The 13,465-nt window shown below is 40.0% G+C and overlaps 1 protein-coding gene across 1 annotated transcript in view; it reads right to left on the bottom strand.

Moving 5' to 3' along the window:
- KIF26A (kinesin family member 26A) overlaps positions 1-13,465 on the bottom strand; it is a 146,210-nt gene that overhangs the window by 62,177 nt on the left and 70,568 nt on the right. Inside the window, exon 4 of the mRNA XM_050954076.1 lies at positions 12,220-12,386. Coding sequence (XP_050810033.1) covers positions 12,220-12,386 — 167 coding nt within the window. The remainder of the gene's footprint in view (positions 1-12,219; positions 12,387-13,465) is intronic.

Raw genomic sequence — 13,465 nt, 5'->3', positions numbered from 1 at the left:
AACGCTCAGGAAATCAATGCCAGCCTCGGTACATGGACGCACACTGCCAAATTAAGGTGCTTAGTGTGGCCGCATGCACTCGACTTTATACAATCTGTTTTTAAAAAACGGTTTCTGTAAAATCAGAATAATCCTGTAGTGTAGACATACCCAGACTTGAAGGTGGCAATTTTGCAACAAAAAAACTTCAAAAACAGACTCCAAAGAGAGACTGCTGAACTTGAATTAATATGCAAATTAGATACAATTAACTTAGGTTTAAACAGAGACTGGGAATGGTTGGGTCATTACACTAATGGAATCTATTTCCCTATTTTAAGTTCTCCTCACACCTTCTATGGGTCATCTCAAATATCACTTCAGAAGTGGTTTGTTTTTCTCCTGCTGTTGATAGCTCATCTCAATTGATTAGACTCTTTCTGTTGGTATGCATACTTCCACCTTTTCATGTTCTCTGTATGTATAAATATCTCCTGTCTGTGTGTTCCATTCTGTGCATTCGAAGAAGTGAGCTATAGCTCACGAAAGCTCAAGCTGAAATAAATTTGTTAGTCTCTAAGATGCCACAAGTACTCCTGTTCTTTTTGCGGATACAGACTAACACGGCTGCTACTCTGAAACCTGACATATTTATGAGACATTTGGTTTCAACTGATTTTATCTAGCTCTCTCATATGTCACAAGTGGTTCAAAATGTATACCCAGCAGCAATGCCAGCAACAGCTCCTGTAGATAATAGGCATTAGGCTGCACCGGCTCAGCAAGCCCCCGGAGGCTGCATACTGTGCTCCAGAATCTCATTTTTGTTTAGCTAGGCTGCTCTGTGTTTAGTGGCTGATGAAAGTCAGCTCTCATCTCCTGAGGGATTAGCCTCAGGGTACAAGGATCTGTAAGGTAACTGGATAGCTGTAGAGACTAGATGTGTTTTGTTGAGTACTAATTCCGTATTTATTGAGTCACAAAACTTAATAAAAAGACACAGGACATTTATTGTTACTAGGAGCTACTAGCAAGTGTGCAGCGAGCACATCCAGCCTGGATGGGTGAGCTGTACACTTTGCAAATGATTTTTAAAGCATTCTACCATGTATAATGACTAATATTTACCAGCCTGGTTCTTCTTCTGCCCTTTCACTTTCTGCCTCCTGCTCCCTTTGGAGTCCCTACTCGATCCCTATGAATGACTGAAGTGACTCAATGTCTCATTTCTTCCCCTCAATCCCAAAACAGGACTGGTCAACAGTCAATCCCAGAAATTTGAAGGTTTTCAACAGGACATCTAAGTGTCTCATTTTATAATCAGCAACTCTCTCTGACCCTTCCCTCCCAGTTGGGGGTGGTGGGAGAGTCTGGGAAACCATTCCCCCACTCAGTCATCACCCAGGGGGCGCAGACACAATAATGTTTCCAGGACAGAGACACTGAGGGGCCAACCCCCACACACAGTCACCAAAAATGAGGGACAGATAAGTGGCACCTGCATCACCACCAGAGGTGGTGCCTGTTCCTGTCCATATGCCCCCCTTCTCTCACCCAGCCCCAGTGTGAAAGATGCCCCATTTTTTTGTTTTGAGAATCTGGTCACCTCCTCTGTGGTTTCTTGACCTCCACCTACTTGCCCTCACCAAAACATGGCTCTTTCCTTCCAACGTAGCCTCTGCTGCTTCCATTTCTTTGAGTGCTCTGTCCTTCTCTCACTGCATTGGCCTCCTCTTTCTTTCTACTTTCCCATTTCCAGCTTGTCCTTCCTTCCCATCACACTTCTTCTCGTTTGCAGTCCATGCCTTCTGCCTAGCTACCCCTCTCCCAATCTCCATCCTAACTTCTCTTCCTTCCTATTTCCCTGATTTGGATGCCTGGCACGCTCTCTCTCTGGCCTTTGCCATGATCCCCTTCCCTTGTCCTCACTGACTTCATTTTCTATGCTGATGACCCTTCTAATCCCCCTGTCTCTATACGCCTCTTGTTAACCCTGATTTGCAGCTGAGGACTGATTCCCCCATTCTCCATGACAGTCACTCTCTTGATTGTTCTCTTTCTAGTCTCTCTAAAGTCCCCCTCTCTGATCACCATTTGCTCTCTGACAGCATTGCATATTCTCCCCTCCCCTGTCTAATCACTCTGTCCTTTTCTGATCTCCAGTCCATTAACCTCTCTGACTTTTCTGCTGCTCTCCTTGTCTCAGCTCCAGTCTGTTGATGCCTTGGAATCTACCTTAACTCTCCCCCTGACTGCTACAACTCCTCTACATTCTCCCTTTCCTGAACTATTGTTCTGTGTATTGTCTTGGTTTGCCTTGTTAAACGCAGACTGCAAGCTCTTCACAGCAGGAATCCTGGCTTACTCTATTTATACAGCGCTGTGTAAATGTACGGTGCTATATTAGTGATATTATCAGTAAAGACGTTCTGATCTTCCCTACCTCTTTGGTCTGGTGTTCGGAGAGTCATTTCTACCTTAAAGAGCAAAGCCTGCTTGATTCAAACATGACTTTCTAGTTAAGATTTGTCACAGAATCCCCCTCATGTGTTAACATGAAATAGGATGCAACTAACACATCCATTGTTGGTCTTATTTACAGGCAGTATTATGTTGCCACAGCAAATAGGATCTCATAAATTGCCCTAAAATGTTACAAGATATTATACAATTCTATAGTCCCTGCTCTTCCTATTGTCACTTCTCCACAATGGCATAACACTGCTAAGCACCACAGGGATGTGGCTTAAAATACACACACAGAGTCAAATGAGTGCATGTGCTACAGTTTCCAGGGCAGGTGTAAATGTTGTGGTTTATTAAACTTAAGGAAGATGTCGTCCTTCCAAACAAAAATTAAACAGCAACAATAGAGACCGGGCATTGCAGGGGGATTAAGGAGGAAGGGTTAATGTTCCAAGAAGTAATCAAGGAACATTAATACTAGTCAGTCAGTGCTCCCCAGGAATGGCCCTGTACCTAGCTCATTATTGCTATTAAATGGCAATCTGAAGATGAAATATACATGGGGATAGGGATATATTTATCAGTAGGGTAGCTTTAATTGGGATGTGCTGGTACTGGGCTTTTCTAGTTAATTAATTCACATTTTATTTTTTTCTATCATACCAAGAGAAAGCTTAGGATTTTTGGGTGTGGATTGTGCTTAATGAGGAAGCTAATAAGTGACTTAGCTTCGTTCTCCCCCTCATTCAGCTGGACTTCCATTGCTGTTATTCCTAGCAATATCAAGGACTACCCTAGACTTTTGTTTCAGACTTACAAACTAGCCTTCACCACAGCAAGCCAGCACTAAAAGGTCTAAGGAAACTCCCTTTACCTTCTTGTGAGCTACATAAAGTGGATAACTGGGTTAAGAGTTATCTACCAAGAAGATTTAAATTATATCAACTCTGCACAAAGCTATGATACCAGTCAACCCCAGCCAGGTAGAGAGTAAAAGTTTACAGCTATTAAATATAAGAACTGGTGAACTATACTATGAACTCAGTAGAAAAATAATGTCTGTATTTAATAGGACTGAAAGTTAGACTGACAAATTAGAATGATTTAGCTACAGTTTTTTTAATATAGCAACTTTAAAAAGCTGAAAGTACTGATAGTCATGGAATAATCAGGTTTAACAGGTTAGAGGTAATATTTGCCACTAGTATTCTTAATACATCATAATCTTCTTTCATGGAATCTGCATCACTGTCATAGTGAACTACAGATTTTAGGTTGATGCTTTTAACACGTTTCTATGGTTACTTTCCAAGGTCACATCATAGAAGCTTGAATAGCAGTTCAGAAAGACAAAAGGCAGCTTGTATCCTTCACTGAATTAAATAATTTATGAAAGTTAAGGCATTGTCATGGAAAAAATATAATAGTAAAAAAAAATGGGTCTTGGGTCGGATTTCTCATAGACAGTATAAAGCATTGTGATACAGGGTGAAGTCTCCCTAGATGGCTTCATGAATTAGAACATTCTGACTGTTCATATGACACAATAAACTAAGAAAAAAATTCTGACTTCAGATCCACATGTGCAAGTCTATGGGAGCTGCTTGGATGAATCTAAGAGCAGAATACATGGCTATAAAATTTTGCCACAAATAGCTTTATCTTATGTAATAGGTGGTGCCTGATTTTTTCGGAAAGTATTTTAAATATAAAAATGCAAAAATAAACTGCAAAATGTGGAACTGGCATGATAACCTTTATTCCTTCCATTAGATTTTCATTCAAAGCCACACAGATTTCATATCCATTGTATCTATCCTCAAAAGATTCCAAATTTAGACTAGTGTAATGACAGCCTGTACACACAATTTTTCAAGTCCTGAGCCTACCGCTACACTAGATCACATTAAACTAAATATTCAAGATACAGTTTATTGGAACTAATTGAAGCATCTGAGGCTTGGAACAATAACACATTAGTCATTTAGTGGTTGTGGTAATATTGCTATGCCTTTCCTGAAGTTTCATTAGATACACACTGCTTCAATACTCTAATCATATGCTCAGTCACAGCACAATCAGTATACTGACAAGCTGTTCCACCATGTCTAAAGCTGATAAGGTGTCTGCTCTATAAGTAACCTCAATTATTGACTGTATTTTATGGTCAATCTAGCGACCAAATGGTTATCAGTGAACCATCAGGTGCCTGTAATAGGATAGTGACCCTTAGTTTATATGTACCATTACTGTTCATTAGTGAATAATTAGATTCCTTAATCCACAACTCACATGAATTAAAAAATGATTCAGTATCCTGAATCTACAAAAAGCCTACTAAGTTTCTAAATATAATGCATATTATTCATTGCCTAGATATTTTATGACCTTGATAAGCAAATGGACTGATGAATAGAATTTTCCTAGTAAACAGCAAAAAACACTATGCATATAAATAGAGAGATTTCCTGCACACTCAAGAGTAGGTAGGCAACAGAAAAATAATGAGTCTGATTCAATGCTGTCTTACTCCATTTTTATTAACTTAAATGGAGTTACCCCAGAATATATCGATGAATTGGGCCCTATAGGCAAAACTCTCAAAAAGTGCCTAATTTACTTGGGAGCCTATAATTTTACCCTATATCACTATGGAGTGATTAGTAACCCAAGTAAACACAGTAATTAAAGAGATATTTGATAAAACAAAAAATGGTAGCATGGGTGTTAAGACGTTATAATTATAGTTAATTATCCTACTTTCGATGAAAGTCATTTTGCAAATGCAAACATGATTAATTGGCACATACACAAATATCTTGCAAAAGCTCTTAGCAGTATAAGAGACATATATATTCCAAGAAAGAACATCTCTCATAAGCTAATTTGGGAGGAAGAAAAGAAGAAGGGCTATTCCAAAATCTACCAAGATAAAGATTTAGGAAGGGTCACTTAATATATTGTTCCTCCTCTCATCATGTGAGCCAGCCTCTTACACTAAGGTTTTAAATCCCTCTGATTCTTCAATAAACATCCTGCCAGTGCTCACTCAAATCTTACTTCAGTCTTGTCTTTCTGTGTCAAGGCCAGCCACAGATGGCTTCAATGAAGCAGAATTCCTATGGAGGAACACAGGCATCACCACCACAACTGTCACAAGTCACAAACAGGCCGAAATCACAGATTAATGGTGATTGCTTCAGTTTTTAGGGGGCTTTATCTTTCTCCTTGAGGGGAGTGGTGTTTTCCCTTTTGGTAACTAGGCAATTAACCTCTCCCCTAGTGCACTCTCATTCCTAACCTCTTCCTCTGCCTCCCTTTTTCCTTCGTGCTCCTGGAAGTTACAGTGCTTCCTCTCTCTGAGGTGTTCAGTCAACAAAAGTTTTACATCTTATAACGAGAAACAAGTGCCCCGACCGTAGTGACAGCAGAACTGGGTCCACTTAGTGGCATTGTAACTATAAAAGAGTTTCATTTGGTAAGAACAAAGCTTTTCATATCACTTTCTTTGGGGAAAAAAAAAAGCCAGGCAATGGTTATAAAATTCAGACTGCTAAAGCTAGGCAGAGTTCAATTCCACGACAGTTCTACAAATACCAGACTTCAGATCTGCTCCACTGTACTTTTCTTAAATCTGATCAATGTAGGACAAAATTCTACTGCTCTTATACCTGGAGCCTCTTCTCTGAAGTGAGAACAGAAGTTGGCTCTGTAGCTGTACTTTTTATTTTATTAAAGAAAAGCCTTCTTGCTCCGCCAGTTCCCTGCTGGAAATCTGTTATTTCTGCCAAACCTTGTGGTCCTTACTCGCGTAACACTCTCTTTGATTACAGACTGCAGGTTCTGACAGTTTGTTTATATTAGAAAATCAAGGTGGGTGAGGTAATATCTTTTTTGGACCAGCTTCTATTGGTGTGAGAGACAAGCTTTCGAGCTTACACAGAGCTCTTCTTCAGGTCTGAATGTGACAGAGTCCAATATTGGTCAAAACATTTTTCCAGTAATACAACAAGGGATGAGGGAAGATTAAAACAGACTTTATTCTGCTGACACACTTGCATCCACTATTTTTAATATTTGGTTTTGATTCTGGATACTGGGCTCTTCCACTTCAGAGACTTTTGCATTTCAAGCTGATGAATAAAATATCAAAATAAACAACAAGCAAAGCACTTAATTAAGCTTGAAGTTGAGCAAACAGGTAAAATGAAAAAGAGCAATTTACTCAATATGCAGATTCAGATTGCATATTTATTAACCAAAAATGCATTCTGTACAAGGGCTACTTAAATTATCATTTGGAATCATGCATATATTGTATACCCAGAAAAATATTCTGCTGCAGAACTTAATTATTTTTCCACATCTGAAGCCATGTTCTCCTGTTTACTCATGTTCTCCTGTTTACTATCTTCAGAGCAACTAATTGTGAACTTACAAACATAGGGTTACAATTTTGGGTAAGGAACAAACATAAACACAGTACAGACGCCCCACACCCTGCCCCCAGCATGGCAAAGCATACAATAATGAAAAGGGGAGAGAGCAACACTCAGTAAAGATGCAGATTTTAATGTCAGCAGAGATGCCGGAAGGTTAGAGCGGGCTGTAAATCCATGAACCAACCAGAGGCTGCCCAAACATGCCTGCACACCTCTAGTTGGCCTTCCTGACTGAGGTAAATGTTGTTTCTCTAAGAACAGCAATACTGAGCCTGATCCTGGAAATATTTATTCATGTGAGAAATCCCATTAAAGTGAATGATACTACTCACCTCAGTAAACGTAGACCTATTATTTGAGGCTTTATTGTATTCCAAAGTAATTTAAACTACATCTGCAATATGCTAAAATTTAGCTTACAGGCATACTTTTATTGATCTACTTTATTTCTATGACTAAGAGAATAGGTCTTCTCCTAAAACAAAACAAAAAGGACTCCAGTGAAAAGTTCCAACTGTCAGGAGAGCTGGTCAAAAAGAAGGAAAACGATATTGCACAAACCCACAAATTATTGTTAATAATCATATTTATTACAGTCGTTTCTAGGAACCAACCAACCAGGGCCCTGTTGCATGAGGCACCATACAAACACAGGGTAGTAGACAGTCCTTGCCCTAAAATGCTTACAATCTAAATAGGCAAGACAGACAGGGTAGGGGAAAGAGGTAGAACATACAAGCAGAGTGAACAGTGCGATGGCAGCAAACAACATGTTGGTGCCATTATTCCTCTCTGTTTTATAGAGGGGAGAATGGTGTTTAGTTGAGAGGGCAATTAGCTAAACATAAAGACAACAGAAGGGAGAGGGGACATAAGAGCAAGTGAAGGGAATAAGGCAGGGAAGAAGAGGCAGGGGAGGAAGCTGTAGGGTGTGAAAGGCAAGTACAGAATGAAGTGAAAAGACGGAGGGAGGAGGTGGGTGGAGGTTAGAGCAAACAGCCAATCAGCACCAGGTGTCTGACCAAAAGTATAAAAAATACTCAATTACATCAATAGCCAGTAGTCCCTGATTAAGCAGCTTCTGCAGGTGTTCAGGCCAGCTTCAATCTCTGCCTGGCTTTCCTTCCTAAACAATACATGGCTGGGGGATTTGGGGCTGGTGCTGCATGAGTCCTAGCCTCCAAAAGGCTACCCAGTTCTGGGACCAAGGAGTGCTGGAAGGAAGAGGTAGCCCTGGGAAGCAGTACCTGCTTTAACTGCTTCTGAAGTTGTTTCTGATTCACAGGTTTGAAACTAAACCATTTTCCATTTGAGGGAAAATTTTCTGCAATATTTTAGCCTACATTTTTATAAAAATCATATTTCAAGTTGTTTTTAAACATTTTTGTTTGATGAAAACCTGGTTATCAGGAAGAGAATGAAAGTTTTTTATATATTAAATTCTAAAATAATTTCAATAAATCACAGCAAATTTAGATAACTGATAATTTTTCAAGAACTTTCATTTTTTATAAAAGTCATTAAAAAAGAAAATTCTGCAAAAAAATTTCAACCAGCTCTGTTATTTAGTTAATTGAACAGAAGACATTTTCCTAAGGAATAATGATAGGGAACAAGCACCATAACTAATAGATTTCCAGATGTTTTAGCCAGAATTTAAGTGCCAAATCTGTTAAATTGTGATTCAGTGGAAACAAAGATGGAGTCATAGAAAGCATTTAGAGCTTGATCCAAAACCCAATGAAGTCAATGGGAGTTTTTCCATTGACTTCTACATATTTTGCATCATGCCCATACAAATCATTAAAGAAGAAACCAGGGTTAAAAAAACACTCTTAAAGAAAAGGCAATTGATCTGGCCAGTTACTTCCCCTGCCCCCTATGATTTCAGATATCTGAGATTGAATAAGAATTTTCTCCCTCACAGTCCTACCTCCCTGTCTTCTGGAGTTTGCAGTGAAGTTATCACATTGTACTTGCATAAGACTGTGTACATACAAACTTGCACTGAAATAAATCCAAAGCAATTTGAACTAAATCAGAGTAAGAGTGCCCATACACAAAATTTGCATAACAAAAGGTGTGAATTACACCCTAACGCAGTTATTTTGTGTGTAGAGGAGCATCTTATCTGTCATAACAGGACATAAATTCAGACTAGTATTTATCTTTAAATAGGATCATGGAAGAAGAGAAGTGTGACGAGTTGCCCGCCCACTCCGGGGTGCTACCTGATGTACTGGGGTCCCAGTGAGCCCGCCTATTCCACCACCCTGGGCTCTCTCACCCTGTCCTGTTGTGCCAGGCCCTCAAGCCTCCTCCAGCACACACACAGGGAGGGACATGCCCAGCTGCAAAGGCACACAGAAATCAGCTCTGCGTGGGAAGACTCCGATCGGGGATTGCCCAGCACTCAAGTTCACACCTCTTTTGGGGTGGAAACCCAAAATAATATTGTCTTGCGCTGGATAGAGATCTATACAGCATAGGCTCATGAAATCCGCTCCCTTTCTCACAGCTTTTCCCACCCCTGTCCCCCACCCCAGTTATGAATTATAAAACCGGTTTTGGAATAAACCAAAAACAAGTTTATTAACTACAAAAGGTAGATTTTAAGTGATAAGGGATAGCAAACAGAACAAAGCAGATTATTGAGCAAATAAAACAAAATATGCAACCTAAACTTAATAAATTAAATTAATTGGTTAATAGTAGCAAATTCCCATTCTAAATTTTGTTTTAGCCAGGTTGTAGAGTTTCTTGAAGGTAAACTGCACTGTTTACAGCTTAAATCTCCAGGTATTCCTTTCACAGGCTAGACCTTGATCACCTGGGCTCAACCCCTGCCCCCTCAGTTTAGCACCTTTGTTTCTTCAGGTGTTTTCAGCAGTCTTCCTTCTTGGGTGGGGAGGCAGTGGAGAAGAACCTAGATTAACTCACTCCCCAGCCTTAAATAGGATTTCCATATGGCGGGAATCCTTTGTTTCCCAGTTTGACACCAGCCCCCTCTTAATGGAAAAACACTGGAAGTCCAGGATGGTGTCCAATACCAGGTGACATGATCACATGACCATGCAGCATCCCAGGAAGGAGGAACATTAGTATCTTCAAAATCCTATTGTTCTCCCTAATGGCCCATTCCATGATGATTGCATACTGTCTGGTGGGTGTTCCCCAGGTGAAAACACAGCTGTAATTGTTCCATAATCAATATTCCTAACTTCAGATACAGAAATGATACATGCATACAAATAGGATAATCACATTCAGTAAATCATAACTTTTCCAATGATATCTCACATGACCCATCTTCCATAAAACATCTTAGTTATGCCATTTTCATATCATAGCAATATTTCTAAGAAGAATATGGGGCGTAATGTCACAAGAAGTTGGCCTGGGAAGAAGCAAAGGCTTCATTTAAACTCAAACACATCAGAAAATTTGGCCAAAAGATATTGAAAGGAGAAAAGAAAGAATGTTCTATATGCATTATATTAACAAGTTTTCCCAGCATGAAAATTTCTTAGTATTATTTGAACACTTGAACATTTGAATACACTGAATTTTCCCAACAGAATGTTACAAATTGAGTTTCATCTAGAAAAAAAATTGAAAAGCACGGATGAGTCCCTGAAAGTTTGTTTTTGGTTTGTTTGGTTTTTAGAACTTACCATCTGCTCAATAGTTTTCCATTTAATCAACATTAGCAATTATAGCACCAGCATTTTCACCAATACAGTTCAGTTACTATTTTCATAATGAACCCCTTCTGTGAGAACTCTGCCACTTGGTCCTAACAATTTACTAGAGGGTATACCTTCACATTCAAGCTTTTCACCTGAGAGCCTATTTTTGTTACCATTTACAAGGGGAAAAAATGCTATTCACATGTGCATGTTATATTACTGCAGCAGTTTTCAAACTGTGGGTTGGGACCCCAAAGTAGGTCATGATCCTGTTTTAATGGGGTCACCAGGGCTGGCATTAGATATGCTGAGGCTGAAGCCAAAGTCTGAGCCCTGCTGTACAGGGATGAAGCTGAAGCCCAAGGGCTTCAGCCCTAGGTGGCAGGGCTCAGGCTTTGGCTTCAGCCATGGGCAGTGGGGCTCGGTTACAGCCCCCTGCCCAGGGCTGAAACCCTCAAGCTTTGGCCCTCTTTCTGGGCAGCAGGGCTCAGGCTTTGGCCCCACTGCCATGTAGTAATTTTTGCTGTCAGAAGGGGGTTGTGGTGCAATGAAGTTTGAGAAGCCCTGCTTGGTTTTTTGTTTTACTTTAATATATGGAGATATACCTATCTCACAGAACTTGAAAGGACCCTGAAAGCTCACTCAGTCCAGCCCCCTGTCTTCACTAGCTAGACTAAGTAGTGATTTTGCTCCAGATCCCTAGGTGACCCCCTCAAGGATTGAACTCACAACCCTGGGTTTAGCAGGCCAATGCTCAAACCACTGAACTATCCCTCCCTCTGTGTAATAACTTCAGTAAAAAGAGTTTTTCATTTTTCCCAAATAATTTCAAAATACAGACTTACCCTTTGGGGTAGATGGGAAGAAAAAATAGCTCAAATATGGATGCATGTTAATATGGTACCACTATGAACAAAGTTTTCATAAGCAATATTAGCATGTGGAATGAAGGATTTGCTCCTTTGGTTATACATACACATACTACCTTGTGGATACATAGTTTCTAAGGCCAGAAGGGACCAATATGATCATCTAGTTTGACTCCCTCTATAGCACAGGCCAGAGAACTAACCCAAAAAATTCTTAAATCAGCTACTGGATGTGCATGAACAAGAACAACATCTGATTTTACTACTGTCCATGTCAGCGTTTTGGATAACACAGCTGAGTTCTTCATGCACTCGTACAAAAGCTGTATTGGCAAAAAGAGAGACAGAGTCTATGAGCCTTGGCTTCAGTCCCATTAATAATCCACAAAGTTTTAGCACTTCTTTTGAGGGGTTTCTGAAAACGTATGTCAATTGTGTGTGCACAAAACATTGATGACTGAACAAATTATAATAGAGGTAGATGATGTTCAAGCTTCTCTTCTCTGTTCTGCCAGTACAGAGCAGCAAAACCCCTGCTCAAAGGAAGCCTATCATGTGGTGGATTTGTTATATGTAACTATACTCACTAGGTCTCCAGAAATAAAAACATGACCTCAGCAATGGTGCAAGAACAGTGCCGGAGAGCACGGTTACCTCCCTTCTCAGCAATTGCCACCATATGCTAACATGAACTATTATTCATAGTGGAAACGTCAGTTTATAACCATGTAACATCCATTAGCAATTTATGTAAATTGTAAAGACAAACACTACCTTATGAAGAATGAAGCCGCAGCTGAAGTACCAGCAGAGGCCCCAGCAGGAGCGACCAAACTCTGCGAGGTCAGTGAGCCGCCTGTTCCAGTTTGGTCATAGTTGTTCTGCCCTGAGGCGACGTGAACATTAGGCCCTTCCCGTCCACTCTCTGTTGCCGTTTCTGCCTGAAGAAAAATTTTAAAGATACATATGCGGATGTATACATATGAACATACATTTAATCTATGACAGCCTGAATTTTAAGGTAGTGCTTCTAAATCGCATCCTTGCAGCTTGTGCTTAAAACACAGCGATAGCAAGGAAAAAGTAATGAAGGTGGACAAGCATGCCACAGAGGGCCCTGCACTGGAAAAGGTTAAAACCAGACCACAGCAGACAAGCAGAGTAATATGGAGACCCTTTGTTCTGGGTAATGCACAGTTAAACAGTTTGACAAGCATGAAGAAATGGAAAACGATAAGCAGAACCTTTTTGTTTTACAGTGTTATTTTGCGGCTGGCAGAACTGTTTATCTGGTTCAGTTATAACTGTCAGGAATTATTTCTCAGTGGCACATCAACTACGAGACCTATCTGTTTAAAAGGAGCTAAACAAACAAACAATCATATTTGTAACTTATTTCCACATGAGCAGCCACGAGAAACAAGTAAAAACATCGATTTTTTAAATAAAAAGCCTATATAACCCACTGCTCTGCTGCTGTTTTTCCAACATCATCAACCTCAGCAGCACAAGTATGTTACATTTCTGTCTCCTGCAAATGGTATCTGTGCAAAGAACAAGAGTGCCTGGGGATTAATCATTTTCAGTGTAATGTCCCAAATCGGTAGTGTTTGGGGGAGTTTTTGTTTTGTTTTGTTTTGTTGTGTTTTGTGGGGGGGCGTTGGCCAAAATATAGAAATCTGTATTCTGAAACAGACAGTGTCATGTAAGTATCCTGACATGTAGGCCTATTAACTCGTCCATTGCCAACTTTCATTAAGCTAGTTGTGATGTTCATGGCAGTCTGCAAAAATACACAACCACAGGGTTGTAAAAGCATCCTTTTTGGGGAGAACACACTGTATTTTCAAGAGTACAAAAGGCTTAATTAAAGAAGACACCACAATAAATATTTGTCAGAAGAGTTAATTGCTTCATGTATGATAATATAGGATGTGTAAAAGCAGCAAAGAATCCTGTGGCACCTTATAGACTAACAGACGTTTTGGAGCATGAGCTTTCGTGGGTGAATACCCACTTC

Source organism: Gopherus flavomarginatus, chromosome 5 (assembly GCF_025201925.1).
Source record: "Gopherus flavomarginatus isolate rGopFla2 chromosome 5, rGopFla2.mat.asm, whole genome shotgun sequence".
In the NCBI taxonomy this organism is placed as follows: domain Eukaryota; kingdom Metazoa; phylum Chordata; order Testudines; family Testudinidae; genus Gopherus; species Gopherus flavomarginatus.
This window is presented reverse-complemented; position numbering and strand designations above follow the sequence as displayed.